This window comes from Cervus canadensis, chromosome 3, assembly GCF_019320065.1.
Source record: "Cervus canadensis isolate Bull #8, Minnesota chromosome 3, ASM1932006v1, whole genome shotgun sequence".
Lineage (NCBI taxonomy): Eukaryota > Metazoa > Chordata > Mammalia > Artiodactyla > Cervidae > Cervus > Cervus canadensis.
Window position 1 is genome coordinate 46,848,952 of NC_057388.1, and position 18,063 is coordinate 46,867,014.

The 18,063-nt window shown below is 39.4% G+C and overlaps 1 protein-coding gene across 1 annotated transcript in view; it reads left to right on the forward strand.

The window, feature by feature from the left end:
* Nucleotides 1–12,001: 12,001 nt before the first annotated feature.
* The window catches only part of NME8 (NME/NM23 family member 8), a 31,865-nt gene continuing 25,803 nt past the window's right edge, over nucleotides 12,002–18,063 (forward strand). Inside the window, exons 1-5 of the mRNA XM_043463095.1 lie at nucleotides 12,002–12,113; nucleotides 13,156–13,195; nucleotides 13,275–13,332; nucleotides 13,524–13,630; nucleotides 17,391–17,462. Of these exons, the coding sequence (XP_043319030.1) occupies nucleotides 13,163–13,195; nucleotides 13,275–13,332; nucleotides 13,524–13,630; nucleotides 17,391–17,462 (270 nt within the window). The 5' untranslated portion in view covers nucleotides 12,002–12,113; nucleotides 13,156–13,162. The remainder of the gene's footprint in view (nucleotides 12,114–13,155; nucleotides 13,196–13,274; nucleotides 13,333–13,523; nucleotides 13,631–17,390; nucleotides 17,463–18,063) is intronic.

Below are 18,063 nucleotides of genomic sequence, written 5' to 3' on the forward strand. Positions count from 1 at the left end.
GTTCTACAGAAAGTCAAGTAGATTACTGGAAAAGGAGGGAAAATTGTACCCCCTGTGCCAGAGAGAAATTGTGTAGTACCTAAAGTTTACCATACTGTAAGGTCAATATCATAAACCTGTTATATGGGAACAATCTTTTGTTTTTTAATGCATTTACTTTTGAACAGTAGTATTCAGAGTGGGAGTGGGTACAATAATAATTTAGTGGAATGTAAAAGAGTAGTAGTAGAAATTTATTTCTATTTATTTTATATTAAAATATAGTTTATTGTACTGATATTCATAAAGGAACTTATCAGCAATGTATGGGTATAAACTATGTATAAATATTACTTAATGGGGATATATACAATTTTCTTTTTTTACTGATAAGGATGTAAGATCAAAATAATCTGAAATCCACGGTTCCTGAAGACTATTCAAGCAAAGACAATATTCCCTGTCAAAATGTTTTTCTCTTAGGGATAAGACCATTCTTTCTTTTCTGGGCGCCTGATGACCTCAGCTAGCGATCAGAAGTTGTTTTGCAAAGTTTGCTCTGTGTTCAGTTATTCTTTTGATGAATTTGTAGGAGAGAAAGTGGTCTCCCTGTCCTACTCCTCCGCCATCTTGGCTCCCTCCTCTCTTAGGGATAAGACCATTCTTTCTTTAGTGAAAGTATCTTGATGAAATGTAATGAAATGTAACTATCAAGATAATATAGAAAAGCATATCAGATATTACCATCAGATACCTAACAAACAAATGTATTTGTACAGACCATCTATTATTGTCTTTGTCAAATTGCCTTATAAGTGTGTTTGTGTGTAATTATCTCTTATACTCTCCACATTTCAGACCAAAGGAATGGGTCTTATTTGATTGTGTATATTTAATCCTCCCTTGAAAATCAAACTACTCTTGAAGCTAGAAAAGTGTGAAATCAGACTCTGAAGGTTGAATATTGTGAGATCTGGGAATTGCAAATTCGGTCCTCAAGTAGTAATCATCTGTCCTATGAGCCCTCTGCCTAGGGTGGAAGTTGCTTACACAACAGGTAATAAACCAATGACCTCATAAATCCAGTCAGATGGAGGTTTGTGCTGGTATCTCTCAATCTGGGTGATGATAAATATTGATATTTCAGAGTGAAAACCACTAAGATGGAGAGTACTCTAGATCTCAGATATTAACCAGATCAAGGATACATCTTCAGATTAGCTGATTTACCAGTAATTTTCTTTTTCTCTCAAGCAGTCATTTTGCCACTTGATAGCAAATACGTCTTCAATAAAACTCTATGCATAAAAGGTTACTATTAACTCCTTCATTTATAAGGAGCTAAAACAAAGACAAACTCTCTACCCACTTTATTTATACTAAATCCAGAATCTTTAGTGCTTTAGACTTACAAAGGGGATATCAGTTGGACAAAGTACTGTGAGCTGATCAAGTATTCATTTCTTGTCAAGATCCCACCAGGAAATGAAGTCCCACACAAATTAGGCTAATTCAAGGATAACACAATGATCAGAGACTAGTTATAAAGAAGTGTATACAATGCAGGGAAATCCAGAACAATGGCACTCCAAGGCTAGTGATAGTAGCGCTGTCACTATCCTTATGCCCAAAATGACAAACAGGGGTACTGGTGACCAAAAACTGGAAACAGGAGTATTGTGGAATGAAAGTAAAAGTCGCTCAGTTGTGTCTGGCTCTTTGCAACCCGTGGACTATATAGTCCATGGAATTCTCCAGTCCAGAATACTGGAGTGGGTAGCCTTTTCCTTATCCAGGGGATCTTCCCAATCCAGGGATCCAACCCAGTTCTCCTGTGTTGCAGGCAGATTCTTTACCAGCTGAGCCACAGTTCAGTTCAGTCGCTCAGTCGTGTCCAACTCTTTGCAACCCCATGAACCGCAGCATGCCAGGCCTCCCTGTCCATCATCAACTGCCGGAGTCCACCTAAACCCATGTCCATTGAATCGGTGATGCCATCCAACCATCTCATCCTCTGTTGTCCCCTTCTCCTCCTGCCCTCAATCTTTCCCACAAGGGAAGCCCAATTGTGGAGTGAGCTGCTTTGAAGGAAGCTATGACCTTAGGCCAAGAAATCAATCATCCCACAGCAAAGCTGTAGAAAATAAACCAGTGGAAAACATACCATCATCTTATTCTTCTCCACCCTTCCAATGTTTTGGTGATGTTCTCAATTTGCTGAATTCACCAGAAGGCAAGGGAGACTGTTGAGGTGGTTAATACAAGTAAGATTTTCTGGGTAGAGAATCATGGAGAAAAATGTTGACAGACCCCTACTTTCAAAAATATGCTTTATTGAAGTCATTACTCATAAAACAGAAGCAAAAAATCAGAGATCAAACTTGATGGTAAGATGCGATCTTTTAAAAAATGTCCAGAAGATGATGAAATATAAGCTGACACATTTCCAAGAATAAGCAACATAAAAATTTCAGAGATGAAGCTCATACTGAAAACTTCATAAAAGAGGATTTGTTTAGAACACGGTAAAAAATCTGGCAGTCAGGATCAGTAAAAGCAAACAATCCCATGAAAAATTTTTCAAAAATTAAAAAGAATTAGCAGGAAAATGATTGGCTGTGGACCACAGAAATGGAGTTCTAACATACGTATTGGTATTTTTTAGAAGTTGCTATTTCATCTCTCTTTTAAAATATACTTTTGTTGAGCATGGGATTCTAGGCTGACAGTTCCTTTCCTCCACTGTCTTCTTACTTAGAGCTTTGGTTTCAGGGTATTTCTAGCCTCATTAAATGAGTTTGGAAGTATGCCTCTTCTATTTTCTGGAAGAGCTGGAGAAAGATTGACATTAAATCTGCTCTATACGTTTGCTGGAACTCATTTTTGAAGTCATCTGATCCTGGATTCTTTTCCTTTGCAGTGTCTTTGATTAGTGATTTCATTTCTGTACTTATAGATCTGTTGAGATTTTCCCTTTCACCTTGAATCATTTTATGTAATATTATGTTGGTAGGAATTTACCCATTTAACCTAAGTTATCCAACTTATTAGTGAACTGTTGTTCATAGTATTCTCTTAAAATCCTTAGTTATTTCTTCAAGCTTGGTAGTAATTTTCTCACTCTTATATCTGATTTTGTGCATTTGTGTTTTCTCCCCTATTTTCTTTGTCAGCTGAGCTAAAGGTTAATTTTTATTATCATTTCTAGGAATCAACTTTCTGTTATGTTGATTTTCCATGTTTTTTATTTTATTTATGTCCACTGTAAATTTTATTATTTCCTACCCTCTACTAGCATTCACTGTAATTTTACCTCATTGGATGTTAGGTATTTTTGTATTTTTGTAAGTATTCTCAAGCTTTCTTCTGGAAGGCAGTTTGTTCCTCATTAAGGTGTTGTTTTTAAGATCTGTTAGGCAGGTCCAGAGCAGTATTACATCTAGAGCTATTTATTCCACATTATTCAAGCAAGAACTTGCTGAGTTCTATACCTAGTGTCCCATAAATTATTAAATTCTTCAATAAGTCTGGTGGGAATGTGTACTATTCCCAACCCTATGTGAGCAATGGGCACAATTCCCACTAGTCCTCTAATGTTCATTCTTCCTTCCCTAGACAGATCAGGACTCAGCTGAACACCCAAGGAGAGGGTGGTGATACAAGTGTCCGGAGTTCTCTCTGCTTTGCTCTCTGTTTTCTGTTACCTCTCCCTAAAAATTCTCATTGCCTGCATTCTCAGCTCAGCCTCCTTAACCCCGGGACTGTGCCTGGTTCTGCCTGGGTTCTCCTCCCTATGTGGCACATTGGAAACGTACAAGGCAGTGATCTAAAGCAATCAGAGGGTTCATCTCCTCGATTTCCTGTCTCTCATTGATCATTGCCCTTCTTTACCTGATGTTCGTCCAATGTCTTGAAAACCACTGTTACACGTATCTTGTCAGTTTGTTATTGTTCCAGGCAGTATGGTAAATCTGGTTTCCATCATTCCATCTTGGCCAGAACCGCAGGAATTTAATATATAACAACATGTCATAATTATTCATGATCTTTTTTCTTATCTATTGGCTCAGCAATCTGTCTCAGATAATATCATGGTGCTAGGGGTAAAGAACCCATCTTCCTGAAGATGTGGGTTCAATCCTTGGGTCAGGAAGATCACACTCCAGTATTCTTGCCTGGAGATTCTCTTGGACAGAGCAGCCTGGTGGTCGACAGTTCATAGGGTTGCACAGAGTTGGACACGACTGAAGTGACTTAGCATACGTGCATGAAGATGACCTGCTTACAGAGGTTGTAATCAAATTTTCTTTCTTTCTTTTATTGCTCAATCACTGAATCGTTTGTGTAAAAGGATATCAGCATTGATCATCTGAAAACATTTCAGTCATGCAATTCTTCTCCCTTCTCCATGCCCACTCCTATCTCCCCTGCATTCTTTCTCTACCATCTCCATTCAATTCTTAACTAGATAGGAATTTTTGTGAAAAGTTAGTTTTGCAAGTTTTAAGTAGACAGGACTTCCACACAGGTATGCTGATCAAAATATTTTAGAGTTATATCTTTGCACGACAATAGAAAACAATAATCGAATACTCACCATAAGCTGGAGATGGTTTTTAGCATTTTCTATCTTTTAAATCATTGAATCCACACAACAGTCATTAAATAGGCTCTATTATTAGCTCCAGTAAAACTACAGAGTGGCTTCCCTGGTGGCCCAGCAGTAAAGTATCCACCTGCCAATGCAGGATACTCGGTTTTGATCTCTGGGTCAGGAAAGTTCCCTGGAGAAGGAAATGGCAACCCACTTCAGTATTTTTGCCTGGAACATCCCATGGACAGAGGATCCTGGTGGGCTATAGTCCATGGGGTTGCAAAGAGTTGGATGTGACTTAGCAACTAAACAACAAAAAAGACTGCAGAGAGGTTAAGAAATTTGCCTAAGATTACAAAAACTACCATATCTAATATTGCTTCATTGGGGATTTTATAGAAAATGTGTGTGTTGGGTGCAGGAAGAGCACAAATTAGCTAGAAAAAGCCTTTTTTTTAAAAAAAAAGTTTTTTGATGTGGACCATTTTAAGAAGTCTTTTTGAATTTGTTACAATATTTGCTTCTGTTTTATGTTTTTGTTTTTTGATCCTGAGGCATGTGGGATCTTCACTTCCCAACCAGGGATCAAACCCTGTGCCTTCTGCATTGGAAGGCAAAATCTTAACACTGGACCACCAGGAAAGTCTCTAGAAAAAGCCTTGGTGTAATAACCTTATTTACTCACAAACTACCAGTCACACAGAGCAAGGTTGAGCCAGAAGGTGCGATTACTCAAACCTAATGATGAAAGTGAAAGAGAAGAGTGAAAAAGTTGGCTTAAAGCTCAACATTCAGAAAACTAAGATCACGGCATCTGGTTCCATCACTTCATGGGAAATAGATGGGGAAACTGGAAACAGTGTCAGACTTTATTTTTTTGCGCTCCAAAATCACTGCAGATGGTGACTGCAGCCATGAAATTAAAAGACACTTACTCCTTGGAAGGGAAGTTATGACCAACATAGATAGCATATATAAAAGCAGAGACATTACTTTGCCAACAAAGGTCCGTCCGGTCAAGGCTATGGTTTTTCCAGTGGTCATGTATGGATGTGAGAGTCATGTGGACTGTGAAGAAAACTGAGCGCTGAAAAATTGATGCTTTTGAACTGTGGTGTTGGAGAAGACTCTTGAGAGTCCCTTGGAATGCAAGGAGATCCAACCAGTAAATCCTAAAGGAAATCAGTCCTGGGTGTTCATTGGACGGACTGATGCTGAAGCTGAAACTCCAATACTTTGGCCACCTCATGCAAAGCATTGACTCATTGGAAAAGACCCTGATGCTGGGAGGGATTGGGGGCAGGAGAAAAAGGGGACGACAGAGGATTAGATGGCTGGATGGCATCACTGACTTGATGGACATGAGTTTGTGTAAACTCTGGGGGTTGGTGATGGACAGGGAGGCCTGTCATGCTGCGATTCAGGGGGTCACAAAGAGTCGGACACAACTGAGCGACTGAACTGAACTGAACTGAACGCCATCTTGCACAATTACTTGTTTCCTGGGGATTTGACTGTCAATAATGGTAGCGAGTCTTCTCTTTCCATCTTGTCATCCTAAAACCTGAACTCACATTTTTCGCTCCAGGTCTGATCCTCCTTTTGTATTTCTCATTTATTTGAAAAGCATCATTCACTCACTCAAACTTGAAACTTATTTCTGTATTTTCTCCCACTTGCTCAACCTGACGAAGAGTCGGTCTCCAAGTCTGACTGATAGCAGCCCCCAAGTATTCCACGAACCTGTATCTTTTACCCTGTACCTCTAGTCTCTGCCTTCATTGAGGTCTTTAGCCCAGCTCTCTTGGGTGGCTAAAATAGTCTTCTATCTATTACCTCCTGTTTCATCGCCCCCCACCAATCATATTTGCTTCCATTACCAGGCTGATGCCACAGTGGTTTTCCTAGAATTGAAATCTTTTTATGTCAACTGTCAATTTTAAATCCTCCCACTTTAAGCCTTGAGAACACTGACACTGTTTTCATATGAAGCCCACACATAATCTTGTTCTTACGGGACCTCTGTGCTTCAGCCACAGACGGCCTTTCTGAACTCATAGGGACCTCACCCAGATCCTTTGTTTCAGTCTAGCATCACAATCACAATTCTGTGTCTGACTCTTTCATCCTCTACGACTTGGCACATCCCGTTTTCTCCACCTTGTAGTCATCTTCCTTCCTTGTTTCCCCTTCATCCCAGGGGCCTCACTCTGTGGTCTGTGCTCAGCTTTGTCATACCTTCTGCTCTTGCCTCCAGTCCTTTACAGTGAGTGGAGGGAGTAATTAACTACGCTAAGTCTCCTACATATGAACCTTCCTGTTGGGAACTTTCAAAGATGCGAACGTGTTTTCACATGTTGCAACTTGCCCTCCATCTCCTATGGCTGATGATCCTTCAGTTCTACGTCTTCCATCTCCTCTCCCTCCTCCGGTCAGTAACTCTTCTTGCCTGCTCACTTGGTGCCAGTCCCTTTATGCCAACTGCTGTCCTGCACAACTGTACTTTTCAAGGTACTGAATATAAGATGAAAAAAATTTTTTTTTATTTTTTGTGTTTGTTTCTGGTGTATTATTTGTGTGAAAAGCATTGTAAACTCATTATAGTACAGTACTATATAGCTGATGGTATTAGTTGGCTAATTTTGTTGTATTTCTGAACAAATTAGACTTAGGAACATGCTCTTGGAACAGAACTTGTAGGGGACTTACTATATTCTTACTTGTCTTTTCCAAAGGCACGGGCCAGATCTTGTCATGCCCCTTCCCTATTTCCAGACTGAGTTATGAACCCCTATTTAACCAAACCCCCTGTTTCTTACATAGACCTCTATCACAACACCTTTCTTCTAGCATGATAAGCCTCATTGCCAGACAGTGAGAGCAGAGAAGAAACCAAATGATATTTATTTCTTTACCTTTAGGGTTTATCATATTGCATATTTTAATTATTCTCAGAACCTTAATTTTTTATTTAGTGTGAAAAAAGAGTTTTATTATTTGAATGACATTTAAACTGGCATTCAGAATCTAGAATGTTTGATCTGAAGGAGATGGGGAAAATTAACAAAAATGTACATAAATTTCTCCTAGATAGACCAGTTTGTTTCTATCTCTAGCTCAAGTGATGAACTTAAAGTAAATCCCTACAGTATTTATTTTCTTTATCATCTAATGACCTGGACCAGAGTGCTAAAAATAGGAATTTTGTTTAAAATTCAAAAATAGGAATCCTCACAAAGCAGTTTGCAAATGTGTCAAGAATGTCTGCTATTTCCAAATGCACTAATTTGCCAACTAATTTTTGAGTGTTTTTGTGCAAGTGATGATGCCAGGTGCCAGAGATAACCACAAGAAGAGATCAAAGTGAAAGTAATTTGGCAATTTTACAACCCAGTTCCTCTCCTATGGGCCTTCATATATATTCAGAGATCCAGAGAATCTAGAAGTGAAACAGTAAGATACTAAGAAACCTACGAGCCAAGAAAAAAATTGAATGTTATAGATAGTATTGTGGGAGGACCAAAACAAACAAACAAACAAAGTGGCAGGTCAGTGTAGGAAAAAGCATTTTGAATGAAACTTGAAAGATTTTGTCTTTCAATTGAATTGAAATGAAAATTGAATGAAACTTGAAAGATAACATCAAATATACTCTAGAAGAAAAACAAAGTACTAGATCCTTCAGGAGTAAAACTTCTCACAGACTTTTTGGCATTTTTAACTTACAGTCTCCTTTAATCAAATATAAATACATTTTCTTTTAAATAACAGTTTCAGAGTGCACTTGTCCTTGCAGTCTCTACTAGGAAGACCCAAACCAAAAGCATATCAAGTTTATGTTTCAAAGCCTCAACATTCAAGCTTTGTGCAATTAGTAGGAATGATGTTTAAAAACTCAATTTCACCTATTGCCCTGCATGTCTTGAACTCTGGTAAATGTGATCATTTGAGAATAGATTGTATGTAGTAGTGATGTTTTCCCTTAAATAGTAAAAGCATTATGTGAAGATATTGAAACATGTGCATGAACATTTGTAGCACTTGCTAAATGCTTCCTGTAGGTGCTGTGCAATAACATCTTGTCAGGTTAACAAATTTCATTAAAAAAAAAAAAGATTCTCAGATTCTGCATATGGGTTGGAGTACAGGAAGCAACTATAGGGTTAAGAGATGCAATGGACCTTTGTAGACAGGCTCCTTATTCCCACAGTGGACCAAGTAGATGAGCAGAATTACCTGCAAGAGAATTTCTGAATATGACCTTACCCTATCAAGGATATATATCAAGAGTACGTATTGTCCCTGCACTTCACCGTCTGGTGTTTTAGAAGGAGTATTATATATTTTCAATCACTGCTGCTTCACCAAGGTTAGATTGTCAGTAAATTGACTTGGATCCATCTTAATAGTTGTCAACAGAGGAAGAGGTTCCTAAAGAGGAAGGTTCTGGTACCTATGTTGTTGTCAACATGAGTCCAAAGGAAAACTTAGGTTCCTCAGAGGTTTACCAGATGGCTTTCTGGGGTAACCTATGAGAAGAACTGGGATAAAAACACTAAGGCTTGTGAAATGGACTCCAAATATTAGGTTGATTGCTAGCCTAAAATCAAGAAACAGTTACATATATTATAAAAACAAACTAGAGGACGTCCCTAGTGGCCCAGTGGTTAAGACTCTGTGCTTCCGTGAAGCAGGGATGGGTTTGATTCCTGGTCTGAGAAGTTCTGCATGCTGCCATGGTGCAGCCAACCCCGCCCCCCACACAAAACAAAAAACAAAGAACAAAACCAAAACCCAAACCCCAAACCCAAACAAATTGTGAATGGAGCAATTCATGGTGGGAGGTGTGTTCCCAGGTTGGAGCATCAGAAGCAGGATGAACCCGAGTAGGGAGTGTTGGCAGTTAGAGTTATGTTTGTCTTTCTCCAGAAAATCAGACAACTAGAAAGCTAGTGAGAAAGATGCCACCTCAGAGAAATGGAGTGATCCATGTGAAACTTGCTAAAAACACAGAATAAACTGGAAGTTACACACATGACTTGTACTCTAAGTATAGATATTACCAGAGAACTCACCCCCATAAAAGTGGGTACAGAATACTTCCCAAGCCAAGCCAGCCACTCACCCTATCAGAATAGAACAAGTCTCCCACTGAGGAGGGGCGATGAGAAAGAACACATCATGGGGCAATGGGAAAAGGAAGTTAGACCCCTGGAGAGGCAGGAGCTAAGGAAGCCTCGAAGCACCATCTCTAAGAATTACCTACTGTAGAACACTAGAGAAAGCTTGAGGAATGTTGGATTTTTAAGCTAAGTGAAGAATCACAAAGTGCTAAGGGAAGCAATAATCACAGGGGAAGTCGTGATGAAAAATCAGCAGGCTAAGATCCAGTCAATGTGGTTGACAGAGCTGCTGCACAAAGATGCCCAGTTTAGGTCTAAATATGTGGAAATACTGAATAAAATAACTCAAATTTTTAGTACAACAATTTTAAATTTAGCTGAAAACTAAGAGAAAGAAGTATCTAGGAGAGAGAAGCACCACAGGAAATTGAAATCATGGGGTGAGCATTACTGGACCAGAAAGGATTCGCTGGAGTATTAGAATGGAGAACCAACTTTCACAGACAGGGTTGGGATTCTGACCTCTACATCCCTGCCAGTCCGCACACTCTGAGGCTGAGAGGCTATGATTCACAGGTGGCTGAAACTACTTGTATACTGCTAGAAATAAAGATGGGCTGTCCCATTTCTGAAGTGGGACTATAAACATTTCTCCTCCAGTTGGTTTAGTGGCAAGAGGTGCTTGCCATCCATTGGAATTCTGTGTGGATTAAAAACTGATTGATGAGACATTCAGGTCCCAGAATTGTGCTAATCATAGATATAGATTCAGGTTTTCTGCTGAGGGAAGTAAGAAATATAATTTGAGAAATTAACATACAACCTGTCTGGTGCTGTAAATAATGATGGACCATGCAAAGGCACATGGGACATCACTGTGTAACCATGCTTCTGCAGTCCTGTCACAGAAAGGGAAAAAAAGGTGAAAGGGTCAGCCGCTCAGCGGTGTATGACTCTGTAACCCCATGGACTGTGTAGCCCTCCAGGGTCATGGAATTCTCCAGGCAAGAATACTGGACTGGGTAGTCACTCCCTTCTCCAAAGGATCTTCACAACCCAGGAATCGAACCCAGGTCTCCTGCATTGCAAGAGATTCTTTACCATCTGAGCCACCAGGGAAACCATGTCACAGACACTCATACTAAAAGCAATCCCTGCAAGATGCACAGTATTTTATACAGAATAGATAAACAGAAAGGTACTACTGTATAGTACAGTGAACTATATTCAATATCCCGGGATAAACCATCATGAAAAAGAATATATGTATAACCAAGTCACTTAGCTGTGCAGCAGAAATTAACACAACATTGTAAATCAACTATACTTGAATAAAATAAAATGTTTTAAAAGGCAATCCTTGTTAAAAACTCACAGAAAAAGTCGACACCAAAAAAAAAAAAAACAGCAAAAAATCATCATGAAGAGGATAAGAGAGAAAACAGCAAGCTGAAAAGGCAGTTAAAGTAACTTTAATGATCAAATTCATATGGCATGAAAGGAGAGTATGCTTTTTTGTTGTTACTTTAAAAATTTCCTGATATAAATTTTGTAAATGACATAATGAAATCACACACACACACACACACACTCACAACTCACACTCACACCAAGGCTTTACAAGATAAAGATAGTCCAGAAGAATGGTCCTAGATGCGAGAAGAGCAAGGAGAAGTGAATGAAATGTAGGACTCAGGACTGAATCCCAGACCAGGAAAAGGACATTCTTGGGAAAATGGAAAGGACCTGATGAGGTCTGTAGTGTAGCTAATATTGTATCAACATTAGCCTCCTGGCTTCAATAATTATACTATGATTGTGAAAGATAAGGGGAGAACGTATAGAAGCTCTGGGTATTGGTTTTGCAATTTTCTTGTAAGTCTAAAGTGCTTTCTAAATGACTTTTTAAAGATAAAGAAGGGAGGCAGGCACAAGGGAATCTGGATGACTGGCTGGGCTGGACTTTTGGGAGCCCTTCTTTCCAACCAGAGGCGCAGAGGGTTCACACTGCCCTGGTGAGCAGCGTGGCCGGCGTCAAGCGCAGGAGATGATGGCATCTGCCCTGAGCAGCGCACTTTGGAGGAGGAGGGGAGACGCTGAAGGTACCCAGGCGCCAGGAGGCAGCAGGAGGTGGACGAACTTGGGAGCCAACTGCTCTGTAACTGCCGCCCAGGCCTGCGTGCTGGGATTTCGGTCCTGGGGTGGCGGGGACTGGGCTCGCGGGCAGGCGGACGGGTGGAGGGAAGCGTTGGCGTTCTTCCGCTGCCCGAACCATTCCGGCATCCATTCTCATCCTCGGGACCATCACCAGCACCAGCATCGGCGCCACGGGGAGTCCGGCCGCCACCGCCCAGGCCTGCTGCGCACCCCAGGGACTTGCGCTTGGCTGAACTTACCAGGCGAAAACACAGGCCTCGGTAAGGGATTGATGCCCTTGGGGGATTTTGAGTTCCTGTTCTTGAAACGTCGGAATCTAGCAGCTAGACAAGGGTCTGTTTTGTGCAACGCTGGTGAGAGAATTCCTTTTGCAGGATGTAGTCTTGTTTGTGGTCACGCCTTTGTTCACAGTAGTGTCCAGTGACACACGCAGTTGGACCCATGTGTAAACAACCTTGACACCAGGGAGCAGGATGTTTGGGCCTCATTGATTTAACATCTGCCCAGAGTTTATGCTGTGCCCAGAACACACTGGTGGCCTTGCTCTAAAAATTAAATCTTGGAAAGGAACCCAAGGAAGATCCATGTTCATGTTCATGGACAATTAACATGTGGCACACAGACAGACACTCTATAATCCTCCAGGGAAAACAAAACTCTGTTTAAGAACCTGTGTCTGCTAATAGTTCTGACTTCTTTCTCTTAGAAGCTACTGCTTTATGGGAATTCAGTCCCAGGAAATATAGAATGAAGGACAGAGGGTTCATTATGGAGCCAGCCGTAGTTTTGCAAAACATACAACTGGTTGCCCACCTTATAAAGCACCTTTAAAAAAATGTTCAAATTTTTATACAATTTTTAAAGGTTACTTTCTATTTACAGTGATTACAAAATATTGGCTGTATTCCCTGTGTTGTACAATACGTCCTTGAACCTACCTTACATCCAATAGTTTGTACCTGTAACTCCCTATCCATATGTTGTCCCTCCATCTCTCTCTCCCCACTGGTAACCAGTAGTTTGATCTCTATATCTGTGAGTCTGCTTCTTTTATGACTTACTTTGCTTCAGAATTATTGGGAGGGTAAGATAGTATGGCTGCTACAAGCATTTAGCAAGAGCCCAGCCTGAAGAGCTCTTCAGAGACCACAACTCCTCTCTCTCCAGAAGAGGGGAAAGTACATAATCCAATATTGCTGAGGGAAAATTTCTGCAGTACTTAAGATGCTGCTTGAATGAATAAACATTATTTCAATTTCCTTTTACTTGTTTTCTATTTTTCTTCCCTCTTTCGTGTGACAGTGGATAAATGGCAAGCAAAAAGCGAGAAATCCAGTTACAGGTAGGCATGACACATCAACAATTCTTTACTTAGAGCATTGGCCCTTGAAGACTTTTGACAGCCCCTTCCTTTTTTGCAGGCGGTCATCAATAATCAAAGCCTGTGGGATGAGATGATGCAGAACAAAGGCCTAACAGGTACTAGGCTTCCTAGGTGTTTGCCATCTGGAGTCAGGCTCAGGGCATCTTGTGGCACCCCAACACTGAGCACCACTCCCCACTTCCCAGAGTAAAAACCTGCTCTGTCTTTTCTCTGCCCTAAGAATTAGGAGAAGCTGCTAATCGAGACTCTTTGCCTCTGTTCCTTCACGAATATTATCATCTTCTAGTGATCGATGTTTACCAAGCCTGGTGTGGACCTTGCAAAGCAATGCAAACCTTATTCAGAAAATTGAAAAATGAGCTGAACGAAGATGAACTTCTGCATTTTGCTGTAGTAAGGATTTCCACTAAACTATTATTTTATTACTTTAAATGTTGAGGATTGTCTTAATTTAAGCAATCTGTCAACTCTTCAAAATGGACAGTGTTTACTTGGTAATTTACTGTATATTTAATTCCACTAGGTCTGAGAACAAATGTGATTTTTGTCCCATTCCTATAAAGCTAAGATCATTTACCATGGTTTTGAGTGTTAGAAAAACATAAAAATGGGTATCTGTTTATTGCCATGTTTATTTTCACCAGAGCATATGGTGTGTGTTCAGAATAAGGGTTGCAAATAGCATTTACTAGAAAGCCTGGGGTAGGACTCTGGTCATTTACCCAGTTAATGTTAGATATGCGACTCTACCTCTTTGAATTTATGAAATCTAATTAGAAGTCAATTATTTATGATTAAAATTTAGCCCACAAATTGAGATGCGTCCTAAGTATAAAATACAACTCGGTTTTGAAGACAGTATGAAAAAAAAAGAATGTAAAATACTTCATTAATAATTTTTTACATCCATTACATGTTAGAATGATCATTTGGGGATATATTGGACTAAGTGAAATGTATCATTAGATTATTTTCACCTGTTTCTTTTTAGTTTTTAAATGTGGCCACTGGAGGATTTAAAAGTATGTATGTGACTCATGTTCTATTTCTATTGGACAGAAACATGTCCAGACCAGCTAGACCTAAGATGCAAAAGCAGATAACTCATGTATTTTTACTTCTTATCCCTAAAACTCATAATCCCTGGTACAAATATGAAGCCTCAATCTATTGCATGTTCTCATGTACACAGGCCTTCCTGACTCCTCCCAACCGCAGCCTTGCAATGAACTTGCTTACTGACCTTAACTTATGTCTGTCCATCCTCTTCTGCAGACACACTGTTTACAGGGCTTCTTTTTCTTAGTTCAGGGTTACAAATAAACAGTCTAAAGCTTAGAAACTCATCTTTTATTATTTTTTCCTCTTAAAGAAGGTGGGCTGCAAAGAAGAAGGAAAAAAAAAAAACCTGAAGACCCAACAAAGAGAAAACAGAAAGAAGAGTTTTTAAAAAAAGAGAGAATAGATGGTTATATACAATCATTAACTCATTTTGTCAAGAGACTGACTTTGTCTTTTGAAATGAGGGCCATATAAGTTTTTAAAGGGCAGCATTATATTACAACCTTAGCTCTGAAGAGTCAGAACCACCTGAGTAGAACTGGATTGTGATTCTAGATTTGACTTGACTTTGGCCATCTGATGTGAAGAGCCGACTCATTGGAAAAGACCCTGATGCTGGGAAAGATGGAAGGCAAAAAGAGAAGGGGGCGGCAGAGGATGAGATGGTTGGATGGCATCACTGACTCAATGGACATGAGTTTGAGCAAACTCCGGGAGATACTGAAGGACAGGGAAACCATGATGTTGCAAAGAGTCAGACGCGACTTAGCAACGAAACAACAACAACAGGGAGGAAAACTAATTTCAGAGGACAGAGAATGAGGCCTAAAGGGAATTGCCATATGCAGTAGACAGTGGGTTGGTGTAAGAAGTTATAAGACAATAACAGAAGGATCTAATAGCTGGGAAATGGATCATGGAGAATCAAGGGTCAGAAAATTCACATGACTCATGGCAATCTGTCTGGAAGTGATAGGAGTGCAAGTTCATGGTCTAGGGATCATGAAGAAACTCCAGGTCAAAAAGGAAATTGGAGTCAATGGGGAGAGACAGCAGGCAGAACCCCTGCTCACTTGTCTGGCTACCTGGAAGGGAACTGGTGCATAGAAAGCAAGGCAAGAGGAAAGTGTAATTTGATGCTGTGTTCCCAGGGAGTCTGGAGTCATTAAATCCCTTCTTGTTTACAGAGCCAGAGTAGGAACAAACCTGGGGTATGCGTGTGGGTTGGGCACTGTGGTGGAGGCTGAGGGGTGGGTCCAGGAGGATTGGCCCATGTGGTTTTTTGGGCTACCATTTCAGCACAGCACAGGGTTATGTGAGAATACAGGGCTCCTCCCACCCAGAGCCTTCTGACTGTGTCCTCCCAGCAGTACCCCAGCCAGCCAGACTTCCTCAACCTGCCTCACACGAATCAGTTTCATCACTATATCTATTCCACCAGGGAGAGCTAGTAAACTATTCAAACTGTATCCCAAATATGTTCATATTGTTCATTTGTTGAATTTAACAACAATAACAACAACAACAAAAATGTGTGCATTGTCTCTAAATGGCTTCTCTTCTGTTTGAGCACAACCAACAATAGAACATTCACTTAAACTGATGTTATTTTTCTTCTATGACCTGCTTATTTAAAAAAAAATTAAAGATTATGTATAATAGCTTCCAAATCTCCATTGGGAACAACGGAGGGGTGCCCTCTGCTGGATATTTTATTTCCTGCCGTTAACTAAAGAAAGACCCTTTCTGAACTTGTAAACTTGAATCCAAAACTAAAACCTATGAGGTTAATTACCTATTGAAATCACCCTAAGTTGCATGGTCAGTATAAAATTTTTTCTATTATGTGATCTTTTAAAAGAGTTGAAGACTTGTACTAACATTGTGTCTATACATATAAAAATTCAGTAAATGTCATGTATTATAGTTTTTAGTTTTTATGTATTATAGTTTTTAATTTTTATGTATTATAGTTTTTAATTATATGCTTTATTTGCTAGTACTTTGCTATAATATTAAATTGCAACAATGATGGCTAAACTGCTTTTAAATGTAATCTTTGACTACTGTCCTTCAATGTTATAGAGTAGCTCCTTTTAAGCTTTTTTTTTTTTGAAAGCAGTGAAACCTACTTTTTTGAAAAGAGAAAAATAGAGAAAGAAGGAAGGAAAAAAAGGGAAAGAAAGAAAGTGATGTAGAATCCAATGTGTTAAAAAAAATGACTACAACACATCCCCTCTGGCTGACATGGGGCCGAGGGACCCTGCCTTGGCTCACACCTCACTATCTTTGGCCATGGTTGAGGAACCTCTAGAAACCCAGTTTGGAAACAATTGCTCGAGGTTCCAAAAAGCAACTTTTATATAGAAGATCCTATAACACACATCCTGATAGCTGGCCCAAGAGATGTTAAATTAATTTGCAGGAACACTGTTATTTAATACATAGTTGTTGATAATCAATTTAAGACAACTTGAAATTTGTGGGAAAACTTTAAAATCAAAGGCTTTTAAATCTGACAACCAGCTTATTCAAAAAGCATTTAGGAAGCTCTGACTGATAAGGTGGGGAGTGACATGCAAGGGTGAGTATGATTCTCTGTGCATGTAGTTCACTTTCTAACAGAGGACATGAACTAGATTCTCACAACAGTAGTACAGTGTTGAAAGGGACTGTTGGTGCCCTGAGAGAAGGGTGATGAAGTGTTATGTGGAGGGAAGATGATTTGCAGCAGAAGGGGGAGCGAGGCAGAGTTCCTGGAGGAAGGACACTTGAGCTGGGTTGGAAAAGGAAGGGCAGGAGCAGGAAACAAGGGGAAAAGTCCAGTATATATAAAGCAGTCTATGAGGGGATGAGTTTAGCTGCAGGTTGGGAACTATAAGGATGAAGAGTGGGAAGTAAGGTTGGAGCCAAATGAGATAGAGTCTGAATTGCCAGAATGTGTAACTTGATTCTAAATACAACTATAACATACTCATGAAATATTGTAGTAAACATAAAAATTTTCATGTATCTCTGCATTTTTTGAATGTAGTACATCAAATGACTTGAATATAGTGTCCTTTATCATTATATGAAATAATTTTTTTAGGCAGAAGCTGACAGCATTGTGACTCTCCAGCCGTTTAGAGATAAATGTGAACCTGTTTTTCTCTTCAGTGTTGTAAGTATATTTATCGTCTCAAATGTATCATCAGACTCCAATTCACAGCTAAAGAGCAAATAACATTACACACTGACTGGAACTGTTCTCTGGTGATAGTAATTGTAGACTTTTTTGCCTTACATTTGCTTGTCTATTAACATATTTTATAACTTGACCTGTAGGAGCTCATAATGCATTGTGAAGATTAGACTACCATACACTGAGTTGATCAGGGGAAAGAAAAACAAAATGGTATCCACCTTTTCTAAGGAAATAATCAGAGATTGTTATTATAGGATGAATTATTATAGGAGTGAAAAATTGGAAATTACTTAGGTACTCAGTAGAAGAGAATTGGTTATAAATATTCACATATATCAATACAAAGAAATATTTATATGGTCACTATTTAGTAATATAGATTGCTTTTCTCTCTCTATTTACAAATGTATAGAAAGAAGGTAGGTAGTGTATTCACCAGAATGCTAATAGAAGTTTTCTGTGTATGGGGGATATGTATAAAATTTAAGTTTTTGTCTTATCCTTTTCTATATTTTCCAAATATTCCAGGATAAACAACTTTAATAATCAAAAAATATTATAAGTGTTGGTTTCTAAA